Source organism: Cornus florida, unplaced genomic scaffold, assembly GCF_030987335.1.
Source record: "Cornus florida cultivar Cherokee Brave unplaced genomic scaffold, ASM3098733v1 CherokeeBrave_3.0.0_Hap2_Chr05, whole genome shotgun sequence".
Taxonomy (NCBI): domain Eukaryota; kingdom Viridiplantae; phylum Streptophyta; class Magnoliopsida; order Cornales; family Cornaceae; genus Cornus; species Cornus florida.
This window is the reverse complement of record NW_026775575.1, coordinates 18,919,587-18,937,341: the sequence shown is the minus strand read 5'-3', so window position 1 is coordinate 18,937,341 and position 17,755 is coordinate 18,919,587. Positions and strand designations below refer to the sequence as shown.

The 17,755-nt window shown below is 37.7% G+C and overlaps 1 protein-coding gene across 4 annotated transcripts in view; it reads left to right on the top strand.

Moving 5' to 3' along the window:
* The window catches only part of LOC132306160 (beta-carotene isomerase D27, chloroplastic), a 56,541-nt gene extending 52,201 nt beyond the window's left edge, over positions 1-4,340 (top strand). For all 4 annotated transcript variants that reach the window (XM_059803417.1, XM_059803423.1, XM_059803424.1 and 1 more), the window contains one exon: positions 4,040-4,340. In XM_059803417.1, coding sequence (XP_059659400.1) covers positions 4,040-4,077 — 38 coding nt within the window. In that variant the 3' untranslated portion in view covers positions 4,078-4,340. The remainder of the gene's footprint in view (positions 1-4,039) is intronic.
* The last annotated feature ends 13,415 nt before the right edge of the window (positions 4,341-17,755 follow it).

Below are 17,755 nucleotides of genomic sequence, written 5' to 3'. Positions count from 1 at the left end.
TGAGGATAAGATCAAAAGGTTCGATCAATCAAATGAAAGGTTGGATCGATCGATCTAATAGGAAATTTTTCTAAGGATAAGGACAAAGGGTTCAATCCATCATGGTAGGGTTGGAACGATCACAATGTGATCGATCATAGCTTGGTTCGATCGATCGTAAAGGAATTTTTCACTATTTTGCTTCCACTTTGCTCCTTTCTTCCACTAAACTCAAGATTGCTTCTTTAAATACTCTAATTCAGCTGAATTAACTTATTTTGGGGATAAGTGCCTGAAAAGAGAAATAACATAAAATTAGACTAAAATGGAAAAATAAGATAGAATAAGGTCCTAGAACATTCAAGATTAAGGGGTTTAAATGCGCACTTTTTAGCACTTATCATGCACCACCATACACAATGTAGGACAATTCTCTACAAATTGCGTACATCTCTTCTCATACAACATCCTCTCTAAACATGGACTAATTCCTTACTAGATCATGGCATTACCCAACACATGCCAAACAACCGAACTATAAGATTCCAACAGTCGTTCGCTACAGGGCAATGCATAAAGAGGTGATCAACGGACTCCTCATCATTCTTGCATAGACAACACCGATTAACAATACAATTGCCCCTTTTCCTCAAGTTATCAATTGTTATAATCTTTCCCCACACAGTAGTCCAGACAAAGAAAGCCACCCTAGTTGGAGCCATGGACAGGCAAATAGTTTTCCACGGGAAGTCTCAATTAACAAAATTAGACAAACATAAGAACAAGGATCTTACATCGAAATGACTGTGGGAAGAAGGAACCCAAATTAAATCGTCATTATCTCTGCCAACACCCTTCTGCCAATACGGAAGTTCCAAAAAACACATACCTCGTCCATCTCCCAATCCTGAAAAGAGCGCCGAAAATGCACATCCCATGTAATCCCGCTGCTATCAAGCCAATAACAGTCAACTACGTAGGCGTGTTGATCAACAGCAATACTAAATAATCTAAGAAATCTATGAGATAGTGGCTGATCACTATACCAAAGATCTTCCCAAAACCGAATGCGACGTCCATCACAGACTTTGAATACGATATGAGCAGAAAAAGCATCCCAACCCTTCCACATCCCTACTCCTCCCCCAAGGGTAACTGGACGTGTAGACCAACCTCCAGCCTCTTCCCTGAACCGACAAGAGACTAACCTGGGCCATGGACGATGTCTTTCTCTCCCATATCTCCATAACTATTTACCCAGGAGAGCTTGATTGAAAAGAACTAAAAGTCTTATTCCAAGTCCACCCAATTTCACAAGCTTACAAACTTGCTCCCATCTGATATAGTGGTACTTGAACTCATCGCCCCTTCCTCCCAATAGGAAATCTCTTCGAATTTTTTCAATCCTATTTGCAACAGAACAAGGGAATTGGAACATAAAAAGAAAATAAGTAGGAAGGCTCGATAACGTACTCTTAATAAGAGTAACTTTACCCCCCTTGGACAAGTATTGCTTCTTCCATCCTGCCAATCTTTTCGCATACCTGTCAATCACGGAATCTCAACTCCCTACTAACCTTGAAGAGACCCCTAGGGGCAAGCCCAAATAAGGAATAGGGAAAGAACTCACCCTGCATCCAAGAACTGCAGCTAAAAAGGAAATATCCTGAACATTTCCTACTAAGACAAGCACACTCTTAGCCACATTGACCTTTAGCCCGGAAACTACCTAAAAATAAGTCAATATACACCTAAAGTATTGAAGTTAAGACACATTAGCATCACAAAAAACCAAGGTATCATCTCCAAAGAGTAAATGAGAAATCTCCATCTGATAGACTAAATCTCTACCCACCCTGAATCCCTTAATAAAACCAAGGTCCTCTGCCCTTTGCATAAGTCTGCTTAACCCCTCCATAATAATAAGAAAATGAAAGATGACAAAGGATCTCCTTATCTTATACCCTGAGAGCAACCAAAGAAACCAGCGGGAAAACCATCCACAAGAATTGAAAACTTCACAGAGAAAGACAAGTCTCAATCCACTCCCTCCATTTACTTCCAAACCCCCATTCTTTGTAACAAGTAGAGTAGGAAATTCCAATTCATGTTATCGTATGCTTTCTCAATATCAAGTTTGCATAAAACTCTAGGAATACTGTAATGACCCGGTATTTTTCCTCCTTTTCCTTTTTCGGTGATTTACTTTTTTCGTCTTTTTTTTTTATTTTGTCTTTTCCCCATTTCGTCTTTTTCCCGTTTATCATTTTTCCTTGCATAACCTCATTTGTTGTGCCCGGATTTGATTTTGGTTTTGCATGCATCCACGATATTTGATTTCCATGATAGTGGTATTTTTACTTTTGTAGAAAAGCATGTTAGTTGCTTACTTTTTTCATAAAAGGCTTGGATGCATACTTTATTGTAATCATTCATTATTTTTGGGGTTTTTGTGTAATTACATAAAGTAAATATTTTTCGTCTTAGGGACCTTTTTGTAATTTAATTTGTAAAATATTTTGAAAAGGGACTTTTTTGTAATTTTTTAAAAATGTGACAAGTGTCACATTCTCATGGTGCCACTTGTTGGCAATGGGGTGGAGTGATTTGGATGCATGATCTCTTGACATTTTGAGGGTGGAGATTCACCCACTTGTTGGCCTAAGATTGGTGCACTTGTTGGCTTAGATGGTTAACAAGTATAGGCTTAGGATTGAGCCTAGGAAGGAGCATTGGATTTGTGACAAGTGTAGGATCATGATTTAGTCTTGCAATGCATGTGTGTGAGAAGTAGTGTAAGAGCACATAGTGAGTGGAGGATTTCTAAACCCTCCACTCACCATTTTCACCTTCATCCCCTTCATTTACACTTGTTCTTCAAAACCCTAACCAATCCACCATTAGAAGAAAGCTTGGTGTAGAGCTTCTTGGTTCATTTTGGCCTCCTTCCATTCACCCTAGACTTAAAACCTTGGAACACAAAAGTTTCCCCTCACTTTCCTCTTCATTAACCCTAAACTTGTTTTCCATTTTGAGCTTGGTAGCTTGGATTATAGAGATTCAATTCTCTATTGAGATAGGGTTGGTAGTATGTTTATATTTTAAGTGTTTTAAAATCCTTTGGAGTTTAATATATATTGTATACATGCTTTTAGAATTGTAGCATTGCATACTATAGGAAATCCTTATGATTGACTTAGGATTTTATTGATTAAGCATGTATATTGTGTATGTATCTTGAGTAGGATTATTGATGTCATATAGAACTCTCATTGATTTGAATTACTACACTATTGTGATATTAATCCTACATTCTACTAGATTACTATTGGTAATTGTGATTATTTTGGAAGCTTATTGCTAAAATGTTAAGATTTAGTAAATAAAGCTTGTTGTTGAGGCATAATTGAAGTTGATAAGTTAGTGGTATTACTTTGCACATTATATCATGTTAAAGACTTGTCATTTATTATGTTATTCTAGACTTGGAACCCTAAGACATGGTTTGTGTGGTTTCAAAATGCTTGTGCATGGAAGGTGGTATATATGCCTTAATGTATAAGTTTTGAACTTGATGTATTTTGGATTCTCTTGGGACATGGTTACAAGTGACATGGCTAGAGTTTGGCTCTAGTGCGGGAGGTATGAGTTCTCCCCAATTGAGATAGTGCGCACTAGGGTGATCTTCCCAGCGAGTTAATGCCCAGAACAACCATTGAGGTCTCAACAGAATTCCGAGCTTAGATGTCCAAGGATTCCACTTTTTGATTTCGCATTCAATTCCAAGTTGACAATCAATGTTTAAGTTGTAACTTGTAATTTTAGTTTCATGCGATTTGATGTTGTTAAGTACATCCATTTTGATATTGTATTGCTAGATTCATTTAAGTTAGCTTCAGATGATCCCTTAGAACACCTTGAACATAGACGTTAAGTGGAATGCTCCCTTGTATTCGTCTATATTGATCTTGCAATGATATTGAAACTTTAGGGTATACGCATATACTTCTTCCTACGAGTAACTTGATTACTTACCCTAGTGGTTTGGGTTGTTTTTCAGGTAAGGAAACTATGTTCTTGGATGCTCATCATCCTTAGAGGCTAATGAGCAATTTGAAACATTTTTTGTATATTGACATGCAAGTGTTTAGCATGCTTAACTTTGATATCATATTTTGTATACCATAGGTGTATGGTATTTTAGAAACTTATGTACCTTTCTTGATGTGTAATGATACTTAAGTTTTTACTTTTCACATTATAAACATGTATGTAAAGAGGCCAAGGGCCAAGTATGTTTACTTTTGCATCTATACTCTTTTGGTATCAAACTTTTCTTTAAAAAAAATGTATTTTAACCATCTTGGAGGTTTGCCACATGAAATTCTTGTAATTGACATGTTTATATGTTCAATCTTCCTTAAAATGAATCAATTTTTGATCTATGCATATGGGTAGAATGAATCCCATAGGTTCTGATCGGTTGAGAATTCGATTTATAATAAATCAACCTTCGCAATAGCACGAATCATTGTAAAATAGGGCTATTGGTCGGGTAAGTCGAACCACTGGGACTGCGCTAATCTATGGCAACCTAAGTGTCTAGAGTCTTTTTAGAATGATACGGGGTGTTCATAGAGGATTTGTTGGTTATCACTTAAGCTATGAAATTAAGATGCATAAAATAAAAGCTTGCAAGAATTTAAAGAAGATGAAATACAAGTAAAGAGGACTAGGGAAGTGAATCCGCCTCCATCCCTATACACATTTTAGATTAGAGCTAAATTGGGGAAAAACAATATATGATGGTCAAAAAATATATAGCAACACATAGTTGCCATATAATCAACAAGATGTACATTAAATCTCAAGCAAGCATGATCCATCAAAGGTGAACATGTTTAGACTACCTAACTAAAGTGTAGCTTAACCACAATTACTTAAATGAAAGATTATCAAGCCCTAGATAAAATGATGAAGCACATGAAGGTAAGAAATAAGCATAAACCATCAAAGGCATCACCTAAGCAATGATCTATCAAAGTACTTATCAACATGCCATTAAACCATTTCATAACCTTGTCTCCATTCTCACCATGAAAACTCAAGCAATATAATTAATATAAGACGTCATCTAAAACAAAATAATCAACTTAAAGAAATCATCCATACAAATATCAACATTCATTACAACAAATGAGGTGCTCTTAGTTATGAAAAGACCATAGAATATACATTGTAATCCCCAAAATAGAGTTATACTAGATCATGCTTACAAGGGAGGGGCTTCATCACCTCCCTAGAGGAAGAATTAGTTACCCATGGAAGCCCTAGAAGAAGGAGAAAGCTTAGATTTCCCCTCCATTTTCGAGCTCCCTTTCCTTAGCCACCAGTATTCTATCTTTTCCTCCTCCCTTTATTCCTCTAAAAATCTTGCAAAATGAGATATGATATATGTGATCCATGGCTCCCTTTCCTTTTAGACATCTTGTCCACCAAACCCCACCAAACAAGGCCCTTTTTTTCTTTTCAAAAGACATCTCCAACCAATTCATAAAGATGGAAATCAGAATTGAGGGAATCAAGGTGCAAGTGGGCTGAAATGATGGTTCCCGGAGAGCATTCTGCCTAATTTTTGAGCGCTCGAAGTAAGCCCTTCGAGCGCTCGAAGTTTCATCAGCTTGCACTCTTCCACTTGATCTACTTTGCACTACTTTGGTAAAACAGCCATAACTTTCTGCTCCAAACTCCAAATGACAAACCGTTTGATGATTTGGGAAGCTAGTTCAAAGCTCTAAATACGCCATGTTTTCATGGAAGTCCAGTTCTCGAGTTTGTTAGGTCAAAAATGGTGAGCAAAGTCAAACTCCACTACTGCCAGAACTTCAGCATTGAGCATATTGTTATTCAAAGATTCAACAAAACATTATTTTTGCTCCTTTTTGGCCAATGAACCTGAAAATATATAAAAAAACATGCAAATGAAGATAATCTACATAAAAATAATCAAATAATGGACTTAACTAATGCGATTTAGGGTAATTGAATATGCAATATTCGGCGCTTATCAGGTTCCATTACAATTTCATATGTTTGGAAGAGCTTTCAGCAGCATTTCGAGGAGTTTCAGTCAACCGAAACACCATCTCGGTCGACCGATCCCTTTTTGAGACCAAATAAACAGTAAAAACCAACCTTCAGAAAACATTCTGTGAGTTTTGGTCCACTAAAACTCAAAGTCGGTCGACCAAAATAGCCCCTATGCACCAGCACTTCCAAATTTCAATTTAACACTGATGGTCCAATTTTGAAATGCCATAACTTCTTCGTTCCTTATCCAAATGGGGTGATTCTTGAGCCTAAACTCAAGGATTTTGAGTCAGATTTCCAATGGTACCTATGCCATTCTCAGATTCCAACCACAGTGGAAGTTACTCATGTTTTAGTGAAGTAGTGTCAGTTTTCACTTCAACCGGGAAAGGACAATTTGTGGGATTCCTGGCCAATGTTCTTAAAACCTCTTGGAATGTCTTGAAATGATTAGATTAGGTTGTATTCACCTTTTTTGACTTTTTTTTAGTCAAGTTTCTCTCTTTAATTATGAATTGACTGTTTTGCCCCTTTGATAACGAATTTTGTCCTTATTAACCTTTGTTTCTACTTTTGCTCTCTTTAAGTCCCGAGATCTCATGAAAGGTCACATTAGTGTCTTAGGAGTGATTTTTATCTCTTAAGACCTTGGTTTATCATTTGCTTCCGCATTTCGGATCCATTATCGGATTAACTTTCGGTTCATTACTGACGCACCAGGTTGAAAAACTTGGGCCGTCACAAATACCATTCCGCAATCTAGAGTCCACACATTCGCCAGCAATAAGAACTGAATCAAGACTTTGCCATCTGCCAACAAAAGCATTATAGGAGTCTGAAATAATCCCATCCATTACTACCCTCATCCTTAAAGTAAGCACCTTAGCAATAAGTTTGTAAATACAGCCCACCAAACTGATTGGATGGAAGTCCTTTATATCTGAAACGCCTCCCTTCTTAGGGATAAGGGCAATGAATGAAGCATTAAGCAACTTCTCAAAGACGCCATAAGAATGAAACTCCTAAAAAGAACCCATTACCTCATTTCTTCCTACCGCCTAACTTTTCATCAAAAATTGCATGGTAAAGCCATCAGGCCCCGGAGCTTTTTCCCCATTACAACTTGATAAAGCCTTTCGAAGTTCTTCTTCAGTAAAAGGATTCTCAATCCTATCTCTATCCAGCTCAAAAATAGCCTCAAAAAGGAGACCATCAAGTTTGGGTGTCGTGACCCGTGTTTTTCAACCCAGTGCGTTAGTGATAACCCGAAAGTTAACCCAATAACAGATTCGAAATGCGGAAGCAAAAGATAAAACCATAGCCTTTGAGATATAAATCATCTCTAAGGCACCAATGTGACATTCCAAGATGTCACGGAACTTAAGGAGAGCGAAAGAGGAAACTAGAGTTAAAACGGGCAAAATTCGTTAATGAAGGGCAAAATGGTCAATTCATAATTGAAAGGAGAAAATTGACTCTAAATAAGTTAAACAAGGTGAATACAACCTAATCTAATCATTTCACAACATTCCAAGAGGTTCTAAGAACTTTGGACAAGAATCCCACAAAATGCCCCTTCCCGGTTTAAACAAAAACTGACACTATCTCAATAAAACATGAATAACTCTTACTATGATTAGAATCTGAGAATGGCATGGGTACCATTGAAAAGATGACTCAAAATCCTTGAGTAGGCTCAAGGATCACCCCATTTGGATTAGGAATGAAGGAGTTATGACCTTTTGAAGTTGGAACTTCAGTGCTGAAACACAACAGAGGAGCTGCATGCAAACAAGCTATTTTAGTCGATCGAAATGGAGTTGCATGGAAACAAGCTATTTCGGTCAACCGAAATAGAGTTTTGATCGATCGAACTGGACTGAAACTCTGCTGAAATCCCATTTTTAAAGTGAGGTTGGTTCGGTAGACCGAAATGAACTATCGGTCGACCGAAATAGGCCATCGGTCGACCAAAATGGTCCTGAATAGTAGAAATGGCTACTGGAATTGAAGGTTTACTGTACATTGATGTTACCAAATGGGAAAGTCCGTATGAGATCATCTCTGTTACGCCGCATGGGGCGGTTGAAATTCAAAGTTTAAAGAATGGCAACACATTCAAGGTGAATGGGCAAAGGTTAAAACCCTACATTGAGGGACAAGTTTTTCAAAGGCATATGGAAGTTGCCCTTTTGGTAGATCCAATCTATGAAGAGATATAGTGATGTATCCAATGTTTCAATGAGAAGTTCAAATTCTTGCTTATTTTTGTGCATGTTCGATTGATCTCACCTACGTTCGATCGATCGAACCTTCATCCCTACATCCAATCATCTCTCTGTTCCATCGAGCGAAAATTCCTTACATATTTCAGCTCTCTGTGTATCGAGCGAACTTTACTTACGATCGATATGAGTTTTCCAAGTTCGATCAAACTTTCCCTTCAATCGATCTAATATCTATACTTAGAAAATTTTTGGATCCCTGCATATTTCACCTCTCTGTGTATCGATTGAACTTGTCTGTAGGATTTCACCTGTTCGATCGATCGAGATTTGATTAATCTAAGTTCGATCGATCTGATGCTTCATGATTGTTTATAAAAATATATATATATATATATATATATATATAATAAAAAATAAAAATTTGATCTTTCAAAGCAGTATTCCGTCTAGCTAGAGACGTTAAACTTAGCAATCGTTGTCCATATTTTTCTTGCATATTTATTTCATTGTATATCCTTCTAAAAAAAAAAAAAATTGATTGCCTTAGAGTATACTATATTTGTTACTCTCTTATCTCTACTATCTTATACTATATTGCCTTAGAATGCATAATTTGATTAATCTTATCCCATTTGATATTTGATGTGAGTTTACTAGTGTGGTTATTCAAATAGGTTGTTGATTTCAAGTTTGGGAGAGACGTCTTTCGAATTGGATCATTGCCGAGCTTAATGTCTTTTCCACCACGATATATTCTTTCCATCTTTTCCACTGTTCTCATTGCACATTGAGGACAATGTGCGGTTTAAATTTGGAGGTAAGGTGTCTTGTTGCATTCTATTTAAAGTTGAACTTTAAATGCATGATTGAGATTTAAGATCCATGACTAGCTGTGATTTTGATCTTTTGAGGACTAAATTGCTTAAAATTTAAAAATTGTTTGACTTGAGAGTCCAATACTCCTTGTATGCCTTGTGGATGCCATTTAGGGGTAAATTTTTTGAAAGATTGATATCTTGCTTGCATTTATGGTTCACATCATCCTGACTTCGTGATTGTTTTAAGATTCACTCTAGGATTCTACACTAGCACAGGCGCACACTAGCATTCATTTGTGGGTTACATGTTTTGTTAATTATTGAATTGGTTATATCCCAATTGGGCTAGTAGTGCATTGAAAGCTTTCATTTTGACAAAAGTGGATAACAATCCATTTTCATTAAGTAGTCGGGATTCTAGCCTCATCAAGCATTGAATTTCTCACGCCGAAAGGTGGAGGGCCCAAACTCTAGGTTAATAATTGAATGCTACTTAAAAAAATAATAATAATAATAAATAATAAATAATAAAAAAAAAGGTTGCAAAAGTAATAAAAAAGTGAGGACTTCTCCCAAAAGGTAAGAAGTGAAAAATAATTAAATGGAGGTTGTTTTGATTTGTAGCCTAGTTGATTTGAGATTGTAAGTCCTTAGGGGTGTTTGAACACCTAGTGCCCTAAAGCCGTCTGGTTTGGGAGTCATTGACCTAATGCTCGACCTCATGGATTACTAGAAAGCTTAATAGATCAACACATTGCACTATGCTTCCATCTTTGATCTCTAGGTTTCTAAAAAAAAAAAATCGAGTGAAAAGAATAAGCGCACCTAGATCAGTAAAGCTTTAATAAAAAGCCCACTCTTTGTTTTGATGATCGATACTAGATTTGTGTGCTAGTTTGAGGGTAAGGATGTGATCATTTCTTTAGTTGGCTTAGATAGCAATATACTTGATGCCGGTCCACTCAAAAAGGATTTTAGAGTTGTTTTGATTTGCATGATCATTTTCTTGATGTGTGGAGGACCATACTTGCTTGTTTGATGCTGAAATTTTGAGAGATTGCTTGGAAATTGTTGAAAAATTGCATACTTGAGGTAGTTTTCTCCCAATGTTTGTTTGCAATATTGGTGCCTCTTTTGTGAGAATGAGCTCAATGTTTGTGGGTATCATTTTTGAAAACCCTCACGAGACTTCACTCGTCTATTAGGGGTAACCTAGGGGTTTAAAAGGCTTGTTGCATGTGCTAAATGCAATCGTATTCCCTACAAAAGTGGCGTTATCCATTTATTGCTTTCTAGTTTATAGTTGTTTAGTTGTTCATTTCATTCCTTTACTTTGTAATTCATTACTATGGACTAGCAATATTTAAGTTTGGGGGTGTGATGAGCGTCAAAAAGTGCGCATTTAAACCTCTTAAGCTTGAGTGTTCTAGGACCTTTATCTATCTTACTTTTTCGTTTTAGACTAATTTCATGTTATTGCCCTTTTCAGGCACTTATCCACAAAATAAGCTAATTCAGCCAAATTAGAACATAAAAGAAGTAATCTCAAGCTGAATGGAAGAATGAAGTAAAGTGAAAGCAAAGTGTGGAAAAACAGCAAGTTCGATCGATCTCAACAATTCTTCGATCGATCTGGAGGTGATTGATCTAGACATTTCAAGATGGATCCAAGCCTTTGTCCTTATCCAAAAGATTCCACCATCTTCGATCGATCCAACTTTTCTTAGATCGATTGAAATTGTTTGATCTTATCCTCACCTACCACCCTACCTACCACTTTTGTCTTTTTCCCAAAATATCTCAGAGATTTGTCTTTATTCAAAAAGGCACCGCCAAGAATGATCGATCTCTGCAGCATTCGATAGATCTCACCTAAGTTCGATCGATTTCACTACAGTTCGATCGATCGAACCTCCTCAAGTCTGACTTAAAACAGAGTCCAGCTCATTAAAAGATGACTCATGGTGCAATCATTGCAAGGGCCCTAATGCACAAGTCCAGACCATTGGGTGTGACACTTGAGCTACCTATATAAGGATTTGAAGCCATTTTAAGCAAGGAAGAGGATCATAACTTACACATCTCATATCACATATCTTGGAGAGAAGGTAGATACTAGAAAGTTTTACACATTTTGGGAGTTCTTCCATTCTTCTAGGGTTTCCATCAAGAAGGAGGTCATTCCTACCATGGAGATAGCCCTTGAGGGTTGGATGACTACTTCAATGAGTGGCTAAACATCTACTCGAGGCTAGAGTAGTCCCTAAGTTTGCTTCCTAAACTTAGTGTTTTGTATATTTTAGGGATTTACTTGTAATAAATGTTTTGATCTTAGATTTATATATATATCTTGTGGTTTCTACTTGATGTGTATGGATTGATGCTTTCAATTGATTATCTATTTCTAATCATATGTCTATGTATGCTAGAATGGATAATTCATGTGTTTTTCTCTAGATTTAATGGAATTTATGCATGTCTATGTGTATGGATGAAGTTAATCTAGTGATGATCAAAACATAGTGCTTAATTGAACACTCTTGTAATTTATTCGATGATTCACACTTGTTTCTTGATGGATTGTGCCACACATTTAGCTTGCTTAGTTTAATTTCCATGACTTTAGTGTAGATGTAGTGTAGTTGCTTTAGATTCATAGATAGGTGGACAATCTATTCTTGTTCCTTGGTGTTCCATACTTACAAATGCAAAGGGTGTATACCTCTAGATAGTTGTGTGTGCATAAATTGTGGTTTCATTGAATGGATTTTGGTCTCAATTGATAGGTTGTGCTTTCCATTTGAATTGGCTAGACAATTTATACTTATTTGCCATCCATGCCTAGTTTCAATTAATGTCACACACACACAAAAGTTACAATTCAATTTCCCCATTGATATACAATTGCTAGTGTCTAGTGAAGTCAAGCTTAGTGGTGAGCTCTAGTACCTCAAGTCCTCTCCTCTATATCTTTTTCCCTATCTTCTAAAGTTATTGTATTCTGCTTACTTTAATTTCAATTGCATTATAGTTTAATCAACCAAACAAACCTCATTTTGATCACTCGACCTACTAACCTTATATATTGTTTCCATTACAAACACGCCCACAATCCCTTGGGACAATCCCTACTCACCCTAGCTATATTTAGTAGTTAAAGGTACTAGTGACTTTTATAAATTTAAAACTTGGCCACATTGCACATTTACATTCTTAGCACATTTTTAAGCTTTGGTCCGGCGACACGACCAATAAACATCTACTATCCCACATAACTAAGATCCCACCCGAAGAACCTATAGCATTCAAGGCCTTCCATTCCACAAACCTTCCTCTAAACAAACTCTTAACCACCCTGTCAGAAATGGATGCCAACTTGGTTTCTTGTAAACAAATAAGCTGGGCACCCCACTTTCTTAAAGCTACCTTCACCACCATTCTCTTGTTCTGATCATTGAGACCATGAATATTCCATGTAATGATTCGTAGCTTCATTATAAACCAGATATAATTATCTTCACCACTCCTCTTTTCCCTTCGTAACAGACTTCAGAAATGAGATTCTTTACCTCCTGTACTCCTTTCTAAGACAATAAAGGCCTCGTGTTCATAACTGTATTGGTCATTGCAACCTCTCTCCCTTCTACAATTGATTGAAGGATAGATAATGTCTGATCATCATTACCTTCTGAAGAGACTCCTAAACGCTCACTAGTGACTCCAATATTGTCAACTACCCAATCTTTCCCCATGTCAGCAACCTGTTTGTCAGGTCATACCATAGCCAGTGGTTCCTCCTATAGGATTTCAGAACCACTCTCCAACCAAAGTGTAAGCTCATTGGAGCAAACCTGTTGAATAGAACCCAAATCATCAAACACCTCCTCTTCCAACTCCCTGTCATTCTCATAAATAGAATCTGATTCTATAATAAAATCGCCCAACCCAGCAAAGCTACCAGAATCATTCTTGTCAGCCCCTGCATAAGGTAAGCAGTTAAGACCTTTCAATGCTACACTTAATCGAAGTTCTTTGAGTAAAGCTACAGCCTCTTTATTGGACAACTGAAAATGCAAGTCTATACCCACACAGACTGTAACCCCTTTAAATAATTTCTTGATTGCACAATCTGTAATTTTCATTTGTCTAGAGATGCTAGACTCACTATCTTCCTGTCCTTCTATATTCAGCCCATGCAAAGAGTCAATTCCATTGTTCGTAACAGTCAACCCGTACCTCTTCTCCAATTCCGGCACAACACCGGCACTCCTCAACACACAAGAAGGGGTAGAAGAAGAGGATAGAACATTAAAACTCTGAGGATGTGAAACTGATGGCGTACCTGGAACATTAGTAGAAATCCACTTCTGCTTCTCTTTTCGAGACCATCTAACTCCATGATGGTTTCTATTAAAGTCCTGAGACGAAGACCTAACAATTCTTCCCTTCAGCTGTAAAGTATCAAAGAAGGATGAAGATGAGATGCCTGCACAATATTGAGAATGACGAGAACCCTTCTTAACAAGACCTCCACCAGTCGCGGCAGCAGATAAGTTCATCTACCTCTTCTTCTCCGGTGAATTCCAGAAGACTGCAGAGGTATCATCAAAACGACACCTTTGTAAATGGCTAACTCCTATAGAAATAGGTGGGCCGGGCCTGGAGTTGATAAAAGAAACTAAAATTTTATTATTGGGCCCCCTCAAAACCTTTCTCTTCAGGTTGCTCACATGTGATCCATATCGTGAATTGGCAATGGGCTGTGGACTAGGCTTGTTCTTAAAAGAAATAGGCCCCCGATGAGCAGCCCTCTTCATCTCCTATGGGCCTTGATGAACAAGCAGCCCATTTGTCAAATTAGGCCTGTGACCCGTTTCAAATCCGCGCTTAGGCCCATCAGAATCCGCTGTATAAATATCTCCCTTAAAACCATGATCTCTGCCATGTGGTTGGTATCCGTTAGTGCGAATATTATGAGGGAATGTAAGGCAGTGACTAAGTGCTTGATTGACTCTGGCCCCTCTACGCACTTCTGGTGCGTGAATAGGCAGTCGCTTCTTTCCTTCGATGTCTTAGTGGATTCGTGCATTCCGGCGACTACCTTCAGTTGCAGCAGCCAGGATATGTGAACTCTCCCCAATGCTATAGTAGGATTTCAGAAGGATACAAGGCGTGATTTCCTCTATTAAGTTGACCCTGAAAGCTACTCATTAATCCTCAACAAAAACGTACTCCGGCATCACTTTTTCGACGGAAACATAAAGGAGAATTCTCTATCCACATGCCGAGATGTCTGCCTCAACACCTCGAAATCCACCACATAAGTTCCCAATTGCTTCAAATAACTTGTTCACCACAGATGGAGGGGCAAATCAAATAATATCACCCTTCGTATTACTCGTTCTTTTACAGCAAAACAGCCAACGGTGAAGTACCAAATGTCGATAAATAATAAAGCGTCGCCCCATCTCTTTCTCCCATCATCCAAGACCCTTAAGGCCTCAGTTTCTTATGGAAACCTAAACAAGAACAGATCATCGGGTAAAGGAGAAACTTTCACCTTACATGAAACCTTCCAATTTTTTTATGCCTACGCCTCAATCCCTTCGATACACCCTACATCTCTATCGAAGTGACCTACTAGACATGATCGCAACAGAGATTCACACTCCTTGATGCTTTGATGATCGACCCTAAAAACCAGATCATTGCCTATAGAGCAACTTTTGATTTCCCTATTAAAATTGAGACGTGGTAGGGTTGCAACACTGAGATAGGATCGATGCATATCACGATTCCTTGCCAAAAAATGAGAAACAGTGACAGACATAAACGGCTGACGCCAGAATGGAAGACTCCAATGTCAAAAAGAGAATAGAGAAAAGTCAAACATAGTCAACCATACAGACGTCTATATGAACGCAGGTAGTTTCAAGAGGATCATGACTTAGAATAAATGGGAGAGATTCTTCGACTACTTCGTCTATGATGTCAAGAAAGAAACATCCATCTTCATCCGGAGGATGTTGAGAAGCATTGAAAATATTGAGTTGTACCTTCATATTTCCAATAGAAATATCCATCACCCCGGTTCGGCAATTGATTAAAGCATTAGCCGTGGCTAAGAGAAGCCGACCAAGGATCACAAGAATATATCTTTTGGGATCGTGAACTGGTTCAGTATCTAGAACCAAGAAGTCTACTAGAAAGTAGAACTTGTCCACCTTGATGAGTACATCATCAATGGTACCACGAGGTTGTTTAACGGATCTATCTATAAGTTACAAAACAACCGTGGTGGGTTTGAGTTCTCCTAAACCAAGTTGCAAGTATACTGAGTAAGGAATCAGATTTACACTTGATCCTAAGTTAAAGAGGGCATTTTCTATCTCATTGTCTCCAATGACACATGAGATTGTCGGTGCACCCGGATTCTTAAACTTCAGAGGTGTATTATGCTGAATGATAGCACTTGCTTGCTCAGTTAACCTCACCTTCTTAGGAGTATTACTCTTAGAAATGCGTTTTTGAGTACACAAATCTTTGAGAAATTTAGCATGAGGTGGAATTCGCTTAATGGCATTAAGGAGATGAATGTTGATCTTTACTTGCTTAAAGACTTCAAACATTTCCTGAATTTTATTGCCCTTTTTCCCGAAGTGTATGGACTTTTTAAAGCATTGAGGAAAAGGAACCTTGGGCTTATAAGATGTCTCAACATTTGAGATTGGCAGATTTGGAATTTCTGGACTAACTTTCAGTTTTTTTGGTGAAAAACTTGAATTCTTGGGAGCAAGAGTTTCAGTTTTTTCGTCAACCTTATTGTCAACAATTCTTCCACTCCGAAGTGTGGTGATTACTTGGACTTGCTCAAGATTTGATCCACTCGGAGGAGTGATTTCATTAATCATATATTTCCCTTTTGGGTTCACCACAAGTTTAACTGGAAGTTTTCCCATGTCCCTCTTGTGAAGCCGATTCACAAAAGTAGCCAATTGTCCCAGTTAGGTTTTAATGTTGGCTATTGATTGGGAATGAGTATTAACCAATTGTACAGTTTATTGCATACCACTAATGCCAGCCATTAACTGCTTATTGGAGTTTAATATCTCATTTAATTGGGACGAGTGAGGTAAAGCAGGATTTTGATTAGAAGAGCTCGCATTATAGGAAGGAGGATAGTAGCTTGAAAAAACTTGAAATGGCCGGTTCATGGGCTGAGAATTAGACTGAGTTGATTGCCCATGACCTTAAAATAATGAATTTTGTGGGGCTTGTTACCTCCATGAGAAATTTGGATGATCTCTCCAACCCGGATTGTATGTATTAGAATAAGGATTATTTCCAGGGCGAGAGAACATAGCATTGGCCTGCTCTGGCATACCTCCAGAAAATTACTCCGGTGTGGGGCAATTTTCTGCATTATGAAAAGTGTTTGTGCAATGTGCACATATAGCACTGGATGAAGAATTCTGAGAAGATGAGAGATGTGGTGCCACAAGCTGAAAAACTTTGTGGGCCATATCATCCACTTGAGAGGATTCTTCCCTAAGAGTCCATGGTTAGCACGGATTTGAGGGTTTCCCAACATTAGAAGAAGAAGCTCTACGAGAACTATATTGCATAGAATTTTTGCTTATATTCTCAAGTAGAGGCCATGCATCATCTGAATTTTTGGATATGAACATGCCCCCACACGAAAAATCAATTAATTGTCTATGTGGTTCTGTTAAACCATTATAGAAGGCTTGCACTAATTGCCACTTTAGAATTTGGTGGTGCGGACACTTCCTTAGAAAATCTTGAAGTCGTTCCCACGTCTCATAAATTTGGGAAAAAACTAAGAATGGATCGACGCATTTGGTTGGTTTTACTCACAGGATAGTATTTTTTAAGGAATTCTTGTTGCAATTGGACCCACGAAGTGATGGAATTTGCAACAAGAGAGTTCAACCAATACTTTGGGCTATCTTTCAAAGAGAATGGGAAGAGAAACATATGAAGTGCATCTTGGGGGAAGTCCCTCATTTTGATGGTGAAGCAGATTTCTAAGAACTCATCAAGATGTTTATAAGGGTCTTCATTATCAAACCCATGATAAATTGGAAGCATTTGGATTGTGGTAGATTTGATCTCATAATGATGAGCCTCAACATTGGGTATGACAATGCATAATGGAGATGTATATATGGAGGGTACAAAGTGATCCCTAAGAGTCATTGGGCCTATATTTTCATTTTCAGCTCTAGATTTTCAACTCTAGGATTTTCAAGATCAGCTTGTTCATTAGTCATACTGTCTACTTTGATTTCAAGTTCTCTTCTAGTTTTGGGACCCCTAATTATCCTTCTTTGTTACCTAAGAGTCCTTTCGAGTAAAGTAATATCAATTGGTTCCTCAAGATGTGGTAGAGACGATGACCTACAACTTACCATCAACTATAAACACAACAATCCTTCACCAATACATCCACATACATTGAGCCCTTTCTCCTCAATTCAACAATAATGAAAAACAGATTGAAATGGCCACGACAAGGACCTATGTTCTGAACAAAACAGATAATTACAATAACCTTAACCAGGGCCAAACAACAAATAAACTAGAAACTTCAAAAACTTACCTAAAGTCCTTAAGACT